The sequence below is a fragment of the Aquarana catesbeiana genome, linkage group LG06, assembly GCF_042186555.1.
Source record: "Aquarana catesbeiana isolate 2022-GZ linkage group LG06, ASM4218655v1, whole genome shotgun sequence".
NCBI lineage: Eukaryota > Metazoa > Chordata > Amphibia > Anura > Ranidae > Aquarana > Aquarana catesbeiana.
In genome coordinates, this window is record NC_133329.1 from 197,399,119 (window position 1) to 197,421,111 (window position 21,993).

General features: G+C 43.1%; 1 protein-coding gene across 1 annotated transcript in view; it reads left to right on the forward strand.

The window, feature by feature from the left end:
- The window catches only part of RMI2 (RecQ mediated genome instability 2), a 94,120-nt gene extending 72,602 nt beyond the window's left edge, over positions 1 to 21,518 (forward strand). The window contains exon 2 of the mRNA XM_073591195.1: positions 20,767 to 21,518. Coding sequence (XP_073447296.1) covers positions 20,767 to 20,921 — 155 coding nt within the window. The 3' untranslated portion in view covers positions 20,922 to 21,518. The remainder of the gene's footprint in view (positions 1 to 20,766) is intronic.
- Positions 21,519 to 21,993: the final 475 nt, after the last annotated feature.

Below are 21,993 nucleotides of genomic sequence, written 5' to 3' on the forward strand. Positions count from 1 at the left end.
TGTATTTCAGATTCACTATTAAAAAGTTCTAAGTCCAAAAAAATTAGTTTTTCGGGGTCTATGACATGGGTGAAGGATAACCCTAGGGAGTTGCAGTTGCAATGCTTGACGAAGGACTCTACACTCTCTGATGTGCCCTCCCAGATCAGAATGATGTCATCGATGTAGCGCCCATAGTATATGATATGGGCGGCAAAAGGGTTGTTATGTGAGACGTACTGTAGTTCCCAGTAGCCCATAGTCAAGTTGGCGTAGCTTGGGGCAAAATTGGCACCCATGGCAGTACATTGAGTTTGTAGATAGGTGTGGTCAAACTCAAAATAGTTGTGTTCTAGACAGAATTGTGTGGCCTCCAGGATATACTGTGCCTGTCTGGGATTGATGAGGGGGTCCTCAGAGAGAAAATGTTCTACTGCTCTGAGGCCTACTGTGTCGGGGATGGAAGTGTATAGAGATGTAACTTTCAAGGACACCCACTGGTAGGTGGGTTCCCAGGTGTAGAAGGAAAGCATCTCCAATAGGTGGGTACTATCTCTAATATAAGATGGGAGGTGTTGCGCAAGGGGTTGGAGAAAATGGTCTATGTACATAGAAAACCCACTGGTGATGCTCTCCATAGCAGCTACTATGGGATGGCCTGGTGGGTTAGACTGATATTTATGGATTTATGGTAAAAATAGGGAGTTTTACGAAAACCTTTGATGAGAAATGACAGTTCAGCTTTGGAAATAATACCATCTTCTAGGGCTCTGTGGGCTAATTTCGTAGCTTTCTGGGTGAATTCTGGTAAGGGATCATGGGTGAGTTTAGAATAAGTGTTGGTGTCGGATAATAGTCTGAGTGATTCCGCCATGTAGTCTGAACTGTTCTGTATTACAATGCCGCCTCCCTGGTCTGCTGCCTTTATGATGATGATGTGATTGTTGGTTAATTCATCCAGGGCCTTCTGTTCTGTTTTAGAGAGGTTAGCTCTTTTCTTGGGAGCCGATTTACACATTTGGACAAGGTCGGTATACATGACTTGATTGTCTGTAAATAGGGACCTTTTCTATGTACTGGGTTGAAGATGGAGTTGGGTTTGAATTTTGTATGTTGAATCGGAGGGGATGTTTGATAGTGTTGAGTGTACAATTCCATATCTGCAAAGGGATTTTCTGTGTGGAGTTCATCTGGGTCCAAGATGATGGAGGAATCTGTGTCTGTATCTATTGAGAGGGCATCATGGTTAATGGTTTCAATGGGTTCTTGCGAGGGTGGGGGTTTCAGAGAGGATTGGATATTGTAGAATCTTTTCACTGTCAAGTCTCGTATAAATTTTATTAAGGTCTTTGAATAACATGAATAAGTTTGGGCGGATGGTAGGTGCAAAGGTGAGACCTTTGCTCAAAAGTGAAGTCTCTTCCATAGATAATATATGGGTGGATAAGTTGAAAATCTTTATACTTTCCGTATTTTTCTTTTTGAGTTTTCCTCTGCCCCCCTTCTTCCTCTCTTGCGTACTTTCTTTTGAAGGTGCCGAGTGGGGGGGCTGACCCTAAAAAATCATCCTTGGTTGTTTCTGGGTTTGTGGTCACTGTGGGGCTATAGGATGAAGTAGGAAAAAGGGTGGTAACTGGGTTGGACTGTGTTATTGTTTAAACCCTAGTATTGAAGGGAGGAGTACTTGGGCAAAGTGTAGTAGAGTTTGGTTCAACCACTGGGTTTGAAGGTGAAGCTGGTAATGGATCTGGATCCGCATGGGTATTGTTGACTGGTGTGGGCATTGTTTTTGACTGGGGGTTATTTTTTTTTTTTTGTTTTTGTTGATTTTTACCACTTGCTTTGGTTTGGGAATAAGTGGGAGGAGGGGTTGGGGAACAGGGACGGGTGAAGGGTTATGGTGGGAGTGCTGGGTGGTTATTGTCGGTGAGGGGCCTGTTGAGAGTGACCTAGGTGCAGGTCCCCAGGGTGGTGGAGCAACCAGTTTTTTCTTCCAGCAGAAAACCTTGTTGTTGGTATAATCACCAATATCCCTCCTGAATTATCCTAGTTTGTTTTGGATAAGGTCATTTACTTGTCTGATGGTGTTCCTTTTGAGTTTCCTGAGCCAGGTGTATGGAAGTTGCGCAATATGTTGTCTGATGCCGCTGCAGGTTTCCCTAATTTCAGCTACCAAGGTTTCATATCTCCTATATGACAATATAAAAAATAATATAAAAATAAGAAAAATTGCTATTATTGTCATGTATTTTTTTATCTGTATTCATAATAGCAATTTTTCTTATTTTTATATTATTTTCTATATTGTCATATATTTTTATCTGTATTCATATGTAACTTTTATAGTACTATTTATATATTATAATCTACTGTCCTCATGAGAATATCTATGGATTGGTTATGAGAGGAGGTCATTTATTTATGGTCTTTTGCCTGCATATGTAGTGCTTTGGTGTCCATAGATAGGCATGCTAACTGTGTTGTCCAGTCATATTTATTACCGACACTGAGGCTGTCATACTGCCTAACTACTATCCAGGTTTAATTTCTATTGGTCAAACTTCCAGAACATCTAATCTGCTAGCAACTATACAACTCAAATTTTCATTGGCTAAATCGCTTGACTATTTTAGTATGAGCTTTCAGTAACCAGGCACGCCTCCTGAAGACGAGAAACAAAACATACGTCGAGGCGTGCCTGGTTACGTAATTTTCTCGATTTCCAATTCCGGTTCCTGTGGTTGTCTGCAGCTGATGCTGGAATGCACACCAGTCACCACGTGCAGAGCTGAGCTCTCAGCCTCTTACGAGCAGTTTAGCCTCAGTGCCGGGAGAAGGCACCCTGAGATGTAAGCAGCCATTTGGCTTTTTGTTTTTAACTGTTTTTTCAATAAATGGGATTACACTATTGTAACCCATCTTGTATCCTTATGCATATATCCTGGTGCCCTACCGGTCGAGAGGAAAAGGCTACCCAGCACGGCTCATCCTTCTCATTACAGCAAGTCATTTCTTGCTAAAAGCCCATTTGATCTTTTTTTTTTAACTAAAAAGGTCAACAACTTCTGGTAAGCGGACATCCATACACAGAGCACTTTGGGTGTTTAACACTGGTGGTGAACGTGTTCATCTAATCAGCGGAAGAGTCACCTATTTGAGTTATTTTTCTAACCTTATGAAATTGCATATGGACGTTTTCTTATATTTTTTTCTCACAAAGGACATTTATTTTTATTTTCAATACATGCTTAAACGACACGGATGTTATCCTTTTCCAATACGTTGTATTTACATGCTAATATATAGCTTTTTTGTATAGCACATTGATGTATATTTAAAATATTGCTGTTGGGTTCCACATTTTTATACATTGTAGCTAACAGTAGACTCCGCCCCCCACTACACACATTCTCTCATTTGCACTGGATTTCTCACCCAGTTTGGAGATCAGCAGCTTTTGTTTAATTTTTCACATTACACACATTTATTACCCAGCGTATTGGCAAGGTCCGCAGGCAAGTACCAGTCCGTATATTGGAAGGGTGTCATATGTTGAGAGATCTCTACTGGAGAAAAGGAGTGCTCCATATAATGTTGCCATCTGGCAATAAAACATTTCAAGGACTTAAGAGTGTTGGGTAACAGTGTCCATCTTTTCCATGAGAAATGGGGTTTGTAGCGCATGTTTTACTGAAGCAATAGGAGGCGGGTGGGATGAATCCAGACTTGCATGAGGACTCTACGTGCTATCAAAAGGCAAATATGGACCCACTGTGGGAGTGAGGCACAGGTAGAGGAAGAGGACATCAAGGCATCACAGCTAAAAAGCACAGCGATGGGTCTTTGGGGTGGAGTCTCTGTTGAATCTTGTTAATATATATTTAAGTGCCTGGTTCCAGAAGGTGGAGGTAGCTTGGCAAGTCCACAGTCTATGAAACAGACGGTCAAGAGGTGTCGCACCAGGGGCACATAGAGAGGGAGGGATCTAATTTGCTGTGTCAAAATGGGAGATATGCACAATGAGCGGTTTTGAATTGAGTTTCTCGCCATTCTTCGCAGACTACTAGGGAGCGGATTATTTGGTATCCTGCAAGAATCTTTTCTGGGGCATCTTGGATATCCGGGATAGATGCCCAGGATTTCAAAGGAAGGATGCGGTACTAGGAGGCCTGGTGGGTGACAAGGTTAGAGTATATTTCTGAAATAAGAGTATTAATCCCGCTGAAGCATTGTATTAATAAATGAACACTGGCAAGGGATTTGTCGTGGACTGAAGCAGGATTTGAGGTAGCTGGATAGTTGATACTATGGATAGTTGGATATGGAGAAGGGTGGATGGAGGGTGCGTGATCAATTGCTCACATCAAAGTGTGTATAATTTATTCATATATAATGAAAGTAAAACCAAATAAATAACTACTACGTTTCATGCAAACAGGTAACAAAATATGAAATAAAAGGAAAAAATAGGTTACAAGTCACACAAGCCCATGTTAACCACTTGAGCCCCGGACCATTATGCTGCCTAAGGACCAGAGGTCTTTTTCCAATTTGGCACTACGTTGCTTTAACTGCTAATTGCGCGGTCATGCAATGCTGTACCCAAACTAAATTTGCGTCCTTTTCTTCCCACAAATAGAGCTTTCTTTTGATGGTATTTGATCACCTCTGCGGTTTTTATTTTTTGCGCTATAAACGGAAAAAGACCGAAAATTTTGAAAAAAAATGATATTTTCTACTTTTTGTTAAAAAAAAAAATCCAATAAACTCAATTTTAGTCATACATTTAGGCCAAAATGTATTCGGCCACATGTCTTTGGTATAAAAAATGTCAATAAGTGTATATTTATTGGTTTGCGCAAAAGTTATAGCGTCTACAAACTAGGGTACATTTTCTAGAATTTACACAGCTTTTAGTTTATGACTGCCTATGTCATTTCTTGAGGTGCTAAAATGGCAGGGCAGTACAAACCCCCCCCAAATGACCCCATTTTGGAAAGTAGACACCCCAAGGAAATTGCTGAGAGGCATGTTGAACCCATTGAATATTTATTTTTTTTTGTCCCAAGTGATTGAATAATGACAAAAAAAAAAAAAATTTACAAAAAGTTGTCACTAAATGATATATTGCTCACACAGGCTATGGGCATATGTGGAATTACACCCCAAAATACATTCTGCTGCTTCTCCTGAGTACGGGGATACCACATGTTTAGGACTTTTTGGGAGCCTAGCCGCGTACGGGGCCCCGAAAACCAAGCACCGCCTTCAGGATTTCTAAGGGCGTAAAGTTGTGATTTCACTCCTCACTACCTATCACAGTTTTGAAGGCCATAAAAAGCCCAGATGGCACACCCCCCCCAAATGACCCCATTTTGGAAAGTAGACACCCCAAGCTATTTGCTGAGAGGCATGTTGAGTCCATGGAATATTTTATATTTTGACACAAGTTGTGGGAAAGTGACAATTTTTTTTTTTTTTTGCACAAAGTTGTCACTAAATGATATATTGCTCAAACATGCCATGGGCATATGTGGAATTACACTCCAAAATATATTCTGTTGCTTCTCCTGAGTACGGGGATACCACATGTGTGGGACTTTTTGGGAGCCTAGCTTCATACGGGGCCCCGAAATCCAATCACCGCCTTCAGGATTTCTAAGGGCGTAAATTTTTGATTTCACTTCTCACTACCTATCACAGTTTCGAAGGCCATAAAATGCCAAGACAGCACAAAACCCCCCAAAATGACCCCATTTTGGAAAGTAGACACCCCAAGCTATTTGCTGAGAGGCATAGTGAGTATTTTGCAGCTCTCATTTGTTTTTGAAAATGAAGAAAGACAAGAAAAATGTATTTTTTTTTCTTTTTTCAATTTTCAAAAGTTTGTGACAAAAAGTGAGGTCTGCAAAATACTCACTATACCTCTCAGCAAATAGCTTGGGGTGTCTATTTTCCAAAATGGGGTCATTTGGGGGGGGGGGGGGGGTTGTGCCATCTGGGCATTCCATGGCCTCCGAAACTGTGATAGGCAGTGAAGAGTGAAATCAAAAATTTACGCCCTTAGAAAGCCTGAAGGCGGTGCTTGGTTTTCGGGGTCCCGTGCACGGCTAGGCTCCCAAAAAGTCCCACACATGTGGTATCCCCATACTCAGGAGAAGCAACAGAATGTATTTTGGGGTGTAATTTCACATATTCCCATGGCATGTTTGAGCAATATATCCCTTTAGTGACAACTTTGTGCAAAAAAAAAAATTTGTCTCTTTCCCGCAACTTGTGTCACAATATAAAATATTCCATGGACTCAACATGCCTCTCAGCAAATAGCTTGGGGTGTCTACTTTCCAAAATGGGGTCATTTGGGGGGGGGGGTTGAACTGTCCTGGCATTTTATGCACAACATTTAGAAGCTTATGTCACACATCACCCACTCTTCTAACCACTTGAAGACAAAGCCCTTTCTGACACTTTTTGATTACATGAAAGAATTATTTTTTTTTGCAAGAAAATTACTTTGAACCCCCAAACATTATATATTTTTTTAAAGCAAATGCCCTACAGATTAAAATGGTGGGTGTTTCATTTTTTTTTTCACACAGTATTTGTGCAGCGATTTTTCAAACGCATTTTTTGGGGAAAAAACACACTTTTTTAAATTTTACATAGTTACATAGTAGGTGAGGTTGAAAAAAGACACAAGTCCATCAAGTCCAACCTATGTGTGTGATTATGTGTCAGTATTACATTACATATCCCTGTATATTGCGGTCATTCAGGTGATTATCTAATAGTTTCTTGAAGCTATCAATGCTCCCCGCTGAGACCACCGCCTGTGGAAGGGAATTCCACATCCTTGCCGCTCTTACAGTAAAGAACCCTCTACGTAGTTTAAGGTTAAACCTCTTTTCTTCTAATTGTAATGAGTGGCCACGAGTCTTATTAAACTCTCTTCTGCAAAAAAGTTTTATCCCTATTGTGGGGTCACCAGTACAGTATTTGTAAATTGAAATCATATCCCCTCTCAAGCGTCTCTTCTCCAGAGAGAATAAGTTCAGTGCTCGCAACCTTTCCTCATAACTAAGATCCTCCAGACCCTTTATTAGCTTTGTTGCCCTTCTTTGTACTCACTCCATTTCCAGTACGTCCCTCCTGAGGACTGGTGCCCAGAACTGGACAGCATACTCCAGGTGCGGCCGGACCAGAGTCTTGTAGAGTGGGAGAATTATCGTTTTATCTCTGCTGTTGATCCCCCTTTTAATTGCATGCCAATATTCTGTTTGCTTTATTAGCAGCAGCTTGGCATTGCATGCCATTGCTGAGCCTATCATCCACTAGGACCCCCAGGTCCTTTTCCATCCTAGATTCCCCCAGAGGTTCTCCCCCCCAGTGTATAGATTGCATTCATATTTTTGCCACCCAAATGCATTATTTTACATTTTTCTACATTGAACCTCATTTGCCATGTAGTCGCCCACCCCATTAATTTGTTCAGGTCTTTTTGCAAGATTTCCACATCCTGCGGAGAAGTTATTGCCCTGCTTAGCTTAGTATCGTCTGCAAATACAGAGATTGAACTGTTTATCCCATCCTCCAGGTCGTTTATGAACAAATTAAATAGGATTGGTCCCAGCACAGAACCCTGGGGAACCCCACTACCCACCCCTGACCATTCTGAGTACTCCCCATTTATCACCACCCTCTGAACACGCCCTTGTAGCCAGTTTTCAATCCATGTACTCACCCTATGGTCCATGCCAACACACCTTATTTTGTACAGTAAACGTTTATGGGGAACTGTGTCAAATGCTTTCGCAATTTAGTGACAATTTTAATGCACTAAAACACACTATATTGCCCAAATGTTTGATGGAATAAAAAAGATGATCTTAGGCCGAGTACATGGATACCAAACATGACATGCTTTAAAATTGCACACAAACGTGCAGTGGTGACAAAATAAATACATTTTTAAAAGCCTTTAAAAGCCTTTACAGGTTACCACTTTAGATTTACAGAGGAGGTCTACTGCTAAAATTACTGCCCTCGATCTGACCTTCGTGGTGATACCTCACAGGCATGGTGCAATTGCTGTTTACATTTGACGCCAGACCGACGCTTGCGTTCGCCTTTGCGCGAGAGTAGGGGGGGACAGGGGTGCTTTTTTTTTTTTTTTTTCTAATTTTTTTGCTTTTTTATCTTATTTTTAAACTGTTCCTTTCATTTTTATTTTTTTTTTTATTAATTTTATTGTTATCTCAGGGAATGTAAATATCCCCTATGATAGCAATAGGTAGTGACAGGTACTCTTTTTTTTTTTTTTTTTTTTTTTTTTTAAAAATTGGGGTCTATTAGACCCTAAATCTCTCCTCTGCCCTCAAAGCATCTGACCATACCAAGATCCGTGTGATAAAATGCTTTCCCAATTTCCCAATGGCGCTGTTTACATCCGGCGAAATCTAAGTCATGAACTGCTCGTAGCTTCCGGTTTCTTAGGCCATAGAGATGTTTGAAGCCATTCTGGTCTGTGATCAGCTCTATGGTCAGCTGGCTGAATCACCGGCTGCATTTTCAGGTTCCCTGTTGGGACAGGAGAGCCAGAGAAAAACATGGAAGACGGTGGGGGGGGCATTCCCTCCCACTGCTTGCAAAAGCAGTCTAGAGGCTAATTAGCCGCTAGGATTGCTTTTACATGAAAGCCGACCGCTGGCTGAAAAGAATGATACCAAGATGATACCTAAACCTGCAGGCATCATTTTGGTATAACCACTCAAAGTCCAGCAACATACCAGTACGTTGCTGGTCCTTGTTGGGCATATATTGTAAACTTTTTTTTCATGCAGCCTGTGGTCTGAACGAAAAAAAGATATTGATCGGTGGGTATGCCCACCATTAGAATACCTCCCTTCATCCACCCACTTCTAATGATGGGCATACATGCACCATTTATATATGCCGAAGCATGGGGGCATCCTCCCGCAAAAGGCAGGAGCAAATCACTCCTCCACCCACTGCTGCCCCCACGCTTCGGCATATATGTAGTATGTAACTGTGGTGGTGAAATCACCTCCGACAGCGCTGGAGTCACGCCTTTATATATCGTGGGAGCAAACGCTGTTGCTGTCAAGATAAATAAATCCGCGCTGCAACTGAATGGCGTACCTGAAAACAATAAAATGGTTACCAACAAAACACAGTAAACAGTAAAGTATAAAAAAATTGCATATCTGAAAAGCAAACATGGTAAAACATAATAACAATAAAACATTGCAGAATAGAATAGAGTAAAAAAGAGCAGAACAATAGAGAGAGAGAGAACAATAAAACAACTATTTTTGTTTTTTTTATTTTATATTTTTTTGTGTTTTTATTTTTTTTTTTTATTTTTTTTTTTTTACACTTTTTTTAGTAACTTTTAACTTTTGTAACTGGTTCCAGGTTTGGGTCTCTCAAAATGCAATGGCATCTTGGGAGACCCTGTGAAAGTGTGTCCTAGTCTGTGCAGTGCTGAACCCTACGCTAATACTCAACTAGTGTATGGTAGCGTTCAAAACATTCACCCATGCAAAGACCAGGATTTCCAGGACAGGAGGGACAATAACACCGGGTGTCACGCCTAAATCCACGCTTGCTGCAGACACGACATCTTTTTTGGGGGGCTCGTTGGGTAGGGGTACTCGGGAGGGCATAAGGAAAATGCCTCTCATGCAGCCGGCCTACTGCATTTGGTTGGGGAAGGTGAGGTAGAGCACCGTCTGGAAACAGAAGGGCTCTGACGATCTCTTCCTGGAATTTAAGGAAGGATCCAGTACGTCCTGAAGCTCTGTATAGCACATGAGCGTTCAGCAAAGCCAATTGAAATAAATAAACAGACCCTTTTTTGTACCAGCGTCTGGCCTTACGGGCAACTAGGTACGGCGCCAACAACTGGTCATTGAGGTCCACCCCTCCCATATTAAAGTTATATTCGTGGACACAGAGGGGTTTCTCCACAACACCAGTCGCCGTAGTAATTTGGGTCGTCGTGTCTGCATGAAGGGAGGTGAGAACGAAAACATTCTTCTTATCCCTCCACTTCATAGCGAGCAAATTATTATACTTCAAGCAGGCTCTCTCCCCCAGCCTAAGATGGGAATCTACAAGCCGCTGGGGAAAGCCCCGGCGATTAGGTCGCACGGTGCCACATGCTCCAATTTGATGATCAAACAAGTGACTAAAAAGTGGCACGCTCGTATAATAATTGTCCACGTACAAGTGGTACCCCTTTCCGAATAAGGGTGACACCAAGTCCCACACTATCTTGCCAGCGCTTCCTATGTAGTCGGGGCAGTTTGTCGGCTCTACGTGACTATCTTTGCCCTCGTAAACCATAAAACTACATGTATAGTCTGTGGCTTATACATCTTGACCCCGTATCTGGCACGCTTGCTGGGAAGGTACTGTTTGAATGACAAGCGGCCAGAAAATTTAATCAGGGACTCATCAACGCAGACAACTTGATGGGGGGTAAACAAGTCTGCAAAACGTTGGTTGAAGTGGTTTACAAGGGGCCGAATTTTGTAGAGCCGATCGTATGCAGGGTCTCCACAAGGACGACAGAGTTCATTGTCGTTGAAGTGCATGAACCGCAAAATCTGCTCGTATCGTGCCCTGGCCATGGAAGCAGAGAACAAGGGCGAATGGTAAATTGGGTCAGTGGACCAATATGACCGCAACTTACTCTTTTTATTCAAGCCCATGAGGAGGGAAAGGCCCAGAAAGATCTTAAATTCGGAGACCGTAATTGGTCTCCAATCTCTGGCAAGGGAGGACTGGGGAATAGTGGCGATGTGTTGACCAGCATACAAATTGCTTTGGTCCACAATAGATCTATAGAGATCTTCGGTGAAAAACAGTGAATAAAAATCCAGTGGCGTAAAGTCAACTGTTTCCACCTAAATTCCGGGTTGGCCAGTGAAAGGGGGAAGTACGGGTGCTGCAGAAGTGGTGGGTTCCCAATTCGGATTGGCGAATGCAGCAGGAAGGGCACTATGGGCACGACGGGCCCGTCTTTGTCTTCTTGGTGGCAGCGGGACACTACTAGTGCTTGCCACCTCACCAGCTTGAACTGCACTTATGGGACTCGCCACGTCAGCACGTGATACTGCAGTGCTGGATGTACGACCAGGGTGTACTAGGCCGCTGGTGCTTGCCAGTTCACCAGAAGGGATAGCGGCACTAGTACTTCTCTGCTCCATACGAGAGCCCTGCGGTTCTTGCACTTCAAGGACAGAAGAAGTTCGGAGTCTGGTACGCCTGACCCTAGCAGGGACCACAACTCCGTCGTCAGAGCTATCTGTCATGGAGCCGCTGTCCTCTACAGGATCGTATTCTGAGCCTGAACTTGACAGATGAGTGACTTCCTCTTCACTATCTGTCATGCTCAGAAACGTGTAGGCCTCTTCACTAGTGTACCTTCGATTTGCCATTTTGGGCTCTAAATTTAGGGGTACACTAGTGAGACTCACAGGCAAAAAAGCTCCTGACTGTCAGCGACTGTATCAAAACGCTACCAAAAAACTGTTAGCGATCGCAGGGATCAGGCCTGACTCTGCGAACGCTGCAGTTATGTGTGCTTAGTGTTTTGTAAGTGTCAGTTATCGATCGATACTGCACTTGGGTGGGCTGGGCAGGGCTGGGCCGAGGGGCAAAACGCAGGTGCTAGCATAAACTGTGTTTATGGGAACCCTAAACTGCTGGGGAGTATAGATCTGATCGGATCAGATATCGATCCGCTCAGATACTATAGCACTAAGGGAGGTGTATGCTGCGTGCGTGGGTTTTAGCGGTACTGGCGCTAACCTGACGCTGCCTGGGGCGACGCAGACCTTATCTGACCCTAAAAACGTAATTTATATCACTGCCGGGCAATTAGGGGGTTAAACCTTTATAAGGTAATAAACGGCGGGTGCCCTAAAACTATAATAAACTACAAAAAACAAACCAGCTAACCAGTGTCACCCGTAACACTTATACGGTGATTGCTGGTGAAAGGGTTAACTAGGGGGCAATTAGGGGGTTAAAACCTTTAGCAGGTAGTATATGGGGGTCCCTGTCGCTATAAAACACTGACAGCGAACCTATATACTTACCACCCTAACTAGCGTCACCTGTGTCACTAATACAGCGATCAGAAAAGCGATCGCTTAGCGACACTGGTGACGGGGGGTGATCACGGGGTTAACCTTTATTAGGGGGGGTTAGGGGGGTACCCTGGACCTAAGGGGGGGTACCCTAGACCTAAAGGGGGCTAACCTAACTGCCCTAACACTTATAACTGTCACAAACTGACACCAATGCAAAAAAAAAAAAAAACTGCTATTGGTGTCAGTGTGACAGGGGGTGAAGGGGGGTGACAAGTGTGCCTGGCGTGTTCTACTGTTAGTGTAGTGTTGTGCAGACTTACTTGATGTCTTCTCTCCTCGGCGCCGGATCGAAAAGACCAGCTCGAGGAGGGATGACATCACTTCCTTTCCCTCTGTTTACATTACAGAGGGAAAGGAAGCGTTTTCATTCGCCAGGAGCGATCGGGAGGGGGTGGCCAACAATGGATGGCCTCCCCCTGACCTCTCATCGTCCCCGGGAAGAAATGGCGACCGCCTCGGGCAACGGGGGGGTCCGATCAGACCCCCCACCCGCGGAAGGCAAATCACGTGTATGTACGTGATTTTGCCTGTCCGTGCCACCTTGCCGACGTACATCGGCGTGAGGCGGTCGTCAAGTGGTTAAGGTGAGTGTTTAAAATTGACTGACGCGTTTCGAGGATAACCTCTTCATCAGAGCCTTGAGAACCAGAGAACAGTCTGTATAGGCCAGTAGGCCAACATGTGTACATAAAAAGGAATGGCTAGTTGGGAGGTGTATCCTGTGATGAATAGTTAGTTATTCTGAGCTCCATACCAGTCCACGTTCAAACGTTCTATGTGGTGTGTTAACGGTATGTGTGTTTGAATTGTTGATGTGAGACTGGGGTGGACTTGTCTCACGGGCTGGATGGAGGAGAGGCTGCAGCCTGTGTACGTCCTAGGGGGAGAAGGCAGTCCTGTGCTCTAGGAGGATGGAAGAGGGACAATAACTCTTTGTACAGTGCTGGAGCCGTGTGTGTCTGAAGCTGTCTCTCCACCGCAATCATAGGTGAACGTTCACCCATGATTGAGGTGGAGAGACAGCTTCAGACACAGGGTCCTGGGGGGGTTGCCCATTTTGGGATACTTTGACCATTTGCTAATCAGAATGAATCCATTCTTCAGCTGGAACACAATTTTGTCTTTGCACCCTGCAGAGCTCTCTGTTTACCTTGTCCTGCATGCTTATGATGTTACTGAGCAGCATTTGACAAGCAAGGAACTATTATTTGACGATTTATTATGTAATTTTTGTCAAAAAAAAAAAAAAACTGAGCTTTTGTAATTAGGGTTGCACTGATACTAGTATCGGTGCTGATACCGCGTATTTGCATAAGTATTGGTACTCATGCAAATGCACTGATACCTGAAACCGATACTTTCAGGCTCGGTTCTTTGAGCTGTCAGTGGGTCTCCCCTGTTGACAGCTGTAGTGTTATAGAAGTCTGGTAATTGGAGCTGTCAAAAATTGCTCAGCGCTGAAACATTAAAATAAAAAGAAATGTTGTTGTTTTTTGTATCTGTTTCTTCATCTGCAGATCAAAGGGATGAACAAATGTTCCTCTGTTTAACCCCTTATTAACCATTAATTTACTCTAATCAGCGTTAATTAACTCCCTATTCTCCTCCTTTTTAATTATCTTCCTGCTTTTTTGTTTTTTTTCGTTCACGTCTATTTTATAAACGATAAACATTTAAAACTTTTTTTTTTTGTTTGCTTAATATTAACTAACATATATTTACACATTTCACATTGAAAAGCCCAAATTTAAAAAAAAAAAAAAAACAATTATTTCATTTGTAAATAACTTTTCAATGCTTTGTACCATTGGTGACAGCTGAAGTGAAAACAAAACAGTTGGGTTAGGTATCGGTGAGTAATAAATAAAAAAAATAAAAAAAAGTATTGGTGCATCCCTATTTGTAATGCCACAGTTTGTTCCCACTTGTAGCCCCCCCCCCCCCCCCCTTTTTTTTTTTTTTTTTTTTTTTTTTTTTTTAATGTGGACTCATCTTGAGTTCAAATCATCCTAGCCTGTATACTGGTTTTAGGTTCCAGGAACACCACCTGTAATTTTGGTGAGTCGGCAGTAGGGCTGAAACAACTAATCGATTAATCGACAACTAATCGATTATGAAATTAATTGATTACTACTTTTATAATCGATTAATCGGCCAGTAACATAATGGGGTTAAGAAAAACTAAATTGAGCCCTTTATAGTACAAATAGCAAATAATCACTACTGTAAATATTACTTTCACAGTTCTACAGTAAAAAAAAATGAACCTCTTGCAGTAGTGATTATCTGCTTTTTTGTACTATAAAGGGCTAATTTTAGGGGTTTTTTTTAACCCCATTATGTTACTAAACGTCTTAGACCTGGTTGCACTACAGTTCATTTACATGGTTTCCTATGGGACGCATTGACATCTATGCTTTTTTTTTAGCCGCTGCGTATTTGGAAAGGGTCAGTGACTTTTTTTAACGCAAAACGGTGCTTTTTTGGCTCAATATACTTCAATGGAGTAGCTGCAGAAAAGCATGTATTGCATTTTTGCAGAAATTTGTGTTTTTTAATCTGCCCAACAACAACTTGGCCAAAAAAAATGCAAAAACGCAAATCACAGCAAAATCACGTGTGCAAAAATCAAAATGCACAGCAAAGAGCACTGCAGAAATAGATCAAAAGCAAAGTGCATAGATGTGTACAGAGCCTTATGCTGGCCACACGGATCAATTTACAGACAAGAATATTCAGACGGAAAATCTTTGTACATTCGCTGAATGAAAGAAAGTTGTTTTGAAATTTTCACTTGTTTTTAACATTCTGTTTTTAAAATGAAGGAAAACCACATACACCTTCTACACATACAGCACTTTGTGGCCAGTTTTAACCCCTTTTCGCCTGCTAGCAGGGGATGAAATCGCCCCGCTAGCGGCCGAATAGCGCCGCTAAAAATAGCGGCACTTTACCGCCGACGCCCACAACGTGGCTCCTCTTCTTCCTTCTTCTCTCTCTCTCTCTCTCTCTCTCTCTCTCTCTCTCTCTCTCCTTTTTTCTCTCTCTCCTTCTCTCTCTCTCTCCTTCTCTCTCCTTCTCTCTCTCTCCTTCTCTCTCTCTCTCTCTCTCTCTCCTTCTCTCTCTCTCTCTCTCCTTCTCTCTCTCTCCTTCTCTCTCCTTCTCTCTCTCTCTCTCTCTCCTTCTCTCTCTCCTTCTCTCTCTCCTTCTCTCTCTCTCTCTCTCCTTCTCTCTCTCTCTCTCCTTCTCTCTCTCTCTCTCCTTCTCTCTCTCTCTCTCTCCTTCTCTCTCTCTCTCTCCTTCTCTCTCTCTCTCTCCTTCTCTCTCTCTCTCCTTCTCTCTCTCTCTCTCTCCTTCTCTCTCTCTCTCTCTCTCTCCTTCTCTCTCCTTCTCTCTCTCTCTCCTTCTCTCTCTCTCTCCTTCTCTCTCTCTTCCTCTCTCTCTCTCTCTCTCTCTCTCTCTCTCTCTCTCTCTCTCTCTCTCTCTCTCTCTCTCTCCTTCTCTCTCTCTCTCTCTCTCTCCTTCTCTCTCCTTCTCTCTCTCTCTCCTTCTCTCTCTCTCTCCTTCTCTCTCTCTCTCTCCTTCTCTCTCTCTCTCTCCTTCTCTCTCTCTCTCTCCTTCTCTCTCTCTCTCTCCTTCTCTCTCTCTCTCTCCTTCTCTCTCTCTCTCTCCTTCTCTCTCTCTCTCTCCTTCTCTCTCTCTCTCTCCTTCTCTCTCTCTCTCTCCTTCTCTCTCTCTCTCTCTCTCTCTCCTTCTCTCTCTCTCTCTCTCTCTCCTTCTCTCTCTCTCTCTCTCTCTCCTTCTCCCTCTCTCTCTCTCTCCCTCTCTCTCCTTTTTCAAGAGTGGTGATTCCATACTTTTTTGCCAGGGATTGTCAAACCCTAAATCTGTGGTGCACTTTGGTACCCTATATTTTCCATAGGCGATGCTTTAAACGCCCCCTATAGATCATCAGTTTAGCATTATGGAGGAGGTCTGGTGCTAGAAATATTGCTCTCACTGTGGCTTGTGTGGCGATATGTGACGTGTATCACATTTTCATACATAGACATCCCGACGCACATTTTTACATCCCCTTCTTTCCCCACCTCTTTTAGCTGCCTGGCGCACTCAGGCCACAGTCGCCTGCTGTCCTACTTGTGACGAGCGACCTTTCTGCCATACAATGTAACGTGAAGGGTTACATCTCAAACTGAGGGGTGGCTCGTCAGTTCTTATTTACTTTACAATGCGGCTTAGATGTGCACCAGGGAACATGGGACGTCATCACACTGATGGCATGTAACGTCATTGCGTTGAGAGACGTAGTTTTGCTGTGCGTTCCCAGCTCAGGGGGCCTTCCACTTATGGCCTGGATGGAGATTTGCTTTCGAGTCTCCTCCAGCTTTCATCTTTTGATCCGATTTGGTAGCAATTGGATCCAGTATGGGAACCCACTGACAGCTGATGAGTCATCCGTTAAGGACGCAGAGGCCGGCTTCCCAGCCGTTTTATCACATTTGGTATTTTTCCTGCATTTTATTAGCCGTTATTTAACGCTTAGTGAATTGACCCCAGTGTCTCCAATGAGGTGGAAGACTGATACCACCTTATGAAGAAAGAATGTACTTGGGCATAGGAGCACCTTTAAAGAGCCTTCAACATAGACATGTCTGACAGGTGATGGCAACCAAAAAGGCCCCTTTTCAGGATGAGGATACATAGTTAAATAGTTGGTAAAACTGAAAAAAGACCTCAGTCCATCCAGTTCAAACTGAGTGTGTGTCATTACCATTAGATCCCAGGTCTTTTCTTTGGCCTCCAATGCAGCCTATCAGACACAGATCAGTCTGATTCGCTGCTTTCCTTTCCGTAAACAGCCAGGTAAACAAGAGCTGAAATCGTGACAAAATCCTTGTCGTTTCTGGGGTCACAGGGAGGAAAAACATTGTTTTCGCTCTCTGTGTAGTGCCCCCAATTGCATCGCACCCGAGCTCTGTCATCTAATCGCGGACCCCCTTCGACCACCCGCAGAAGTGATGGAGTGGCTGAACAGGAAATCACTTCTGCTAACAGGAAATCGCCGACTGCAAATATTGATACCAAGATTATGCCAAGGTGCAGGCATCATCCTGGTATAAGCACTTTGACTTAAGGACTTCCATGGACATCCTACAGTCCTGAAGTGGTCACTTTAATGGCTAATTAGTGACATATAGACACCAGATCTCTCACCTAGAAAAAAATAGTGTAGTAAGATCTCTTTTAATCAGCTGAGAAGTAGAGAAAAATTTCAGAAATTCAAAACAGAAGTAGAGGTTTGGGGGTTTCCCTCCATCATACTTACCTATGTGGATGCAGCATTTGTCCTCCGGTGTCTCTACACTGAGAACCGAGGGATCAAACATCGCTGATGGCTTGTTTCTCACAGCTCCCCAAGCAGAGAGCTGCTAATTGTCAATCAGCACCTCTCAGCTTTGCTCCTCCATGCTCACTGGAGCGCTGAGCTGTGAAGGGGCAGGGAGTGGCCATCTCATGCTCTCAGCTGCTCGCTGAGAGGCTGAGAACGGGTATTAGTCCAAGCACCTGGTGGATCCCGACTTCCATTGTCGCGATGACACAGTGCCTGGACTGATTTCTGTGACGTCAGCAGAGAGCAGACTTCAGTCCGCTCTCTGCTGAAACTGGGTCACAGGAGTGCATAAGGAATTGCACTCCTGTGACCCATAGGAGAAGCCCAGCCAAATGAGCTTGGGCTGCACTTCTCCTTTAATAACAGTGAAGCTACCCCTTTTTTTTCTTTTTTTTTTTTTTTTTCTTTTTCTGAACACTGAATCCTTTTTATGGTGTTATTGCACTGGTGTGCTAACACATAGTCCCTAGTCCCTTGAAATAGATATATATATATATATATAAAATCTCTTAATGTGAGAGCGCTGAAGAAATTACACTTTGCTACCAGTGTTAACCTCGTCAACAAAACCATTTTCGTCAGCGGCATATTTACAGTGATGAAACTAGGTACAGCACCGTTTCGTCCACAAACTATGACAAAAATCAAATCCGTTTTCATTAAGGAATGAAAACGGGACGAAAATGGCAAGGAGAGACGTTTACCAATGGGGTTTTTTTTTTTTAATTGGGCGGTCTGCCCTGGGTGCCACACATTATGGGGGGTGTCAGGCTGGCCGCCCCACCTCTCCTGGCCCTTGGACAGCACTGCCAGCATAGTCTAAAGTTAGGAAAAAATCACTGCCGGCCCCTTCTACACTGCTCCTCCCGTGTCACTCTCGTTGTGAAACAAAGCTCCTAAATACCTCAATAGCTCCTTGTCGGCCGCTCTCCTCCTCTCGCTTCTTTTTCAAGTGTTGCTTTTTTGTTGGAGGAGGAGAGCGGTCACATGACCATCCATGAAACGTCAGAGGAGAGCAATCATGTGACCAGGTCAATGAAAGAACAGAGCTAATGAGGGAGACTTTGATTTACAATGAGTGACACAGAAGGAGCGGTGTATGAGAGAGGGCTGGCAGTGATTTATTTTTCATTTTAGAGTATGCTGGTAGTGCTGTCCCAGGAGAGTGGGGGGCTGTGTACTGTGCAGAGGTGGGGGACTGTGGAAAGGTGTTTTTTTTTTTTTTTTCCCTTAAAACTTCCCTCCAAAAAATTAGGGTGCGTGTTATATGCTGATAAATACAGTAATTTACGGTTTTCACTGAGCTGTATCTGTGAGTTTGTTCAAACCTTAATACTATAAATAATAACATTAGATTTTTTACTCCAGGAGTATATAATGAGTTTGGAAAATATAGAGAAATGCTTAAATAATGCGTTACAATATAACTAAACACATTCTCTTTTAGTTGACTAAATTGATTTTATTCAACTAAATTTTGTACTAGAGATTTTAGATGACTAAAATGGGACTAAAACGTAAATAGCATTTTAGTAAGACTTTGACTAAAACACTTGCAGAAGACTAAAATTGGACCAAAACTAAAAAAATTGTTGTTCTACATAAAAATGGCCTAGGCTATAAGAAGATTGCCAAGACCCTGAAACTGAGCTGCAGCACAGTGGCCAAGACCATATAGCGGTTTAACAGGACAGGTTCCACTCAGAACAGGCCTCGCCATGGTTGACCAAAGAAGTTGAGTGCACATGCTCAGCGTCATATCCAAAGGGGTGGGGGGGTCAGCCTGTCAGTGCCCAGACCATACGCCACACGCTGCATCAAATTGGTCTGCATGGCTGTCATCCCAGAAGGAAGCCTCTTCTAAAGACGATGCACAAGAAGCAGACTAAGGACATGGATTAGTGGAACCATGTCCTGTGGTCTGATGAGACCAAGATAAACCTATTTGGTTCAGATGTTGTCACGCTTGTGTGGCGGCAACCAGGCGATGAGGACAAAGACAAGTGTGTCCTGCCTACAGTCAAGCATGGTTGTGGGAGTGTCATGGTCTGGGGCTGCATGAGTACTGCCAGCACTGGGGAGCTACAGTTTATTGAGGGAACTATGAATGCTAACATGTACTGTGACATACTGAAGCAGAGCATGATCCTCTCCCTTCGGAGACTGGACTGCAAAGCAGTATTTCAACATAACGACCCCAAACATACCTCCAAGACGACCACTGCCTTGCTAAAGAAGCTGAGGGTAAAGGGGATGGACTGGCAAAAGCATGTCTCCAGACCTAAAACCTTTTGAGCATCTGTGGGGCATCCTCAAACGGAAGGTGGAGGAGCGCAAGGTCTCTAACCTCCACCACTCCCGTGATGTCGTCATGGAGGAGTGGAAGAGGACTCCAGTGGCAACCTGTAAAGCTCTGGTGAACTCCATGCCTGAGAAGGTTAAGGCAGTGCTGGAAAATAATGGTGGCCACACAAAATATTGACACTTTGCGCCCAATGTGGACATTTTCACTTAGGGGTGTACTCACTTTTGTTGCCAGCGGTTCAGACGTTAATGGCTGTATGTTGAGTTATTTTGAGGGTACAGTAAATTTACACTGTTATACAAGCTGTACTACATCACTACTTTACATTGTAGCAAAGTGTAATTTCTTCAGTGTTTTCACATGAAAAGATATATTTCCAAAAAGGGGTGGGTGTACTCACTTTTGTGAGATACAGTGTGTGTGTGTGTGTGTGTGTGTGTGTGTATATATTTTGCTAGCTCTGTACCTTTACATTTTACAAGGTTGACCTACTCTTTGCAAAATTAAAATGTAATAGTGTTAGCAGCCCCCAAATTTTCCACTCGCCTACTGGAAAAACTATTTCTGGCCAAGTGGTAAGCACCACCATTTACCATGGCACCACCTGCGTATGTTCTACCTGTGCGGGTTTCCCCCAGGTACTCTGGTTTCCCCCCACACTCCAAAAACCTGCTGGTAGGTTAATTAGCTCCTGTCTGAATTGGCTAGTTTGTCTAGTATGTGTATGTATGAATGTGAGTTGGGGACCCTTAGATTGTAAGCTCCTTGAGGACTGATGTGAATGTATAATATGTAAAATTCTGTGTAAGTTGATGGCGCTATATAAGTACATGTAATAACATAATACATTTTTGCTGGATGAAACCTTGCTGAAAATTTGACCTGACCTGAAATGTCTTTCCATGCAGGGAAATATGTAATGGCGATGGGCATTGTTTTATCTTGTAATCCTGAGCCTGTATTACGTGCAGTGAAGATCACGGATCTCTCAGACAATCCTGTGCACCAGGGTATGTGGAAGTTTGAAGTGGACGATCTACACAAGAATATTAGATGTACCTAGCATCTGCAAAATTTTCAAAAAATGAGTCTCCACCAAACTGGACTGTGGATATTTTAAAAGTTATAGCCATTCACAAAGAGTCTGTATTAGTATCAGGTTTGCTTTTTTTTTCTACATATTAAATAAATGTTTGTATGATGGAAGAGCACACATGCTCCAATCACGCGCTCCTCCTGTCATCCGGACGTGACACAATAGACTGCACATGATGTGGTCCGAGCCATTGTGAGTCCTGGGAGCCACCAGCGCAGCCGAAAGTATCAGCTGTCTGCAGCTCGTCTTGCCCGGGAGTGGATGAACCTTAATATCCCTACATGCACGGACACCCTGTAAATCCTGTGAGTTTTCACTTGTCTGTCTTGGAATAAATGTCAACACATTGCTGCACTTAGGTGGCGTGGCGCTGCTCTTTATTTTTCTTCTGCAGAAAATGGGTACATCTAATAAGAAGAATTTAAAAAAATGAGTCGCCACCAAACCGACTGTGGATATTTTCAAATTTATAGCTATTCGCAAAGAGTCTGTAATAGTATCAGGTTTGCTTTTTTTCTCCTAATTTAATAAATATTTGTATGGTGGAAACCAGAACATTTGTAATTTTTGTCCTGTTTTCTGTGCTTTATCTATTAAATATATAGTCGAATTGCCAGTGTGTAATTATATACTGTATAACTAATTTGATTTTCTGAATAAAACTGTGTATCTGCCATCCCCCAAATTGCACAATAAAAGTTTACCAGTTAATTGGTCAGCAAATCAAGATGATATTCCTAAGGTGTGAAATGTAACCTGGATAGCGGGACCATTTTAGAATGGTGGTAACAGGTTGAATGCCCGAATAAACCAATTTTCTCTTTCAGTTATTGAGGGACACTGGATTAGTAAACAAATGGGTTATACTGCTGTCTAAAGGAGGACTGGACTCTAGTGAAAACTGGATGGATGTAGGAGAATTGATTGCCACTAGGGCTATCGTTTTCTTTTTTCTAGAGTCCTTAGGAACATGAATGCCTTGACTGCAACTGGTAAAATTTGGGGGTCCTGGAGCAGACTCTTGTTAGGCACCATGGTC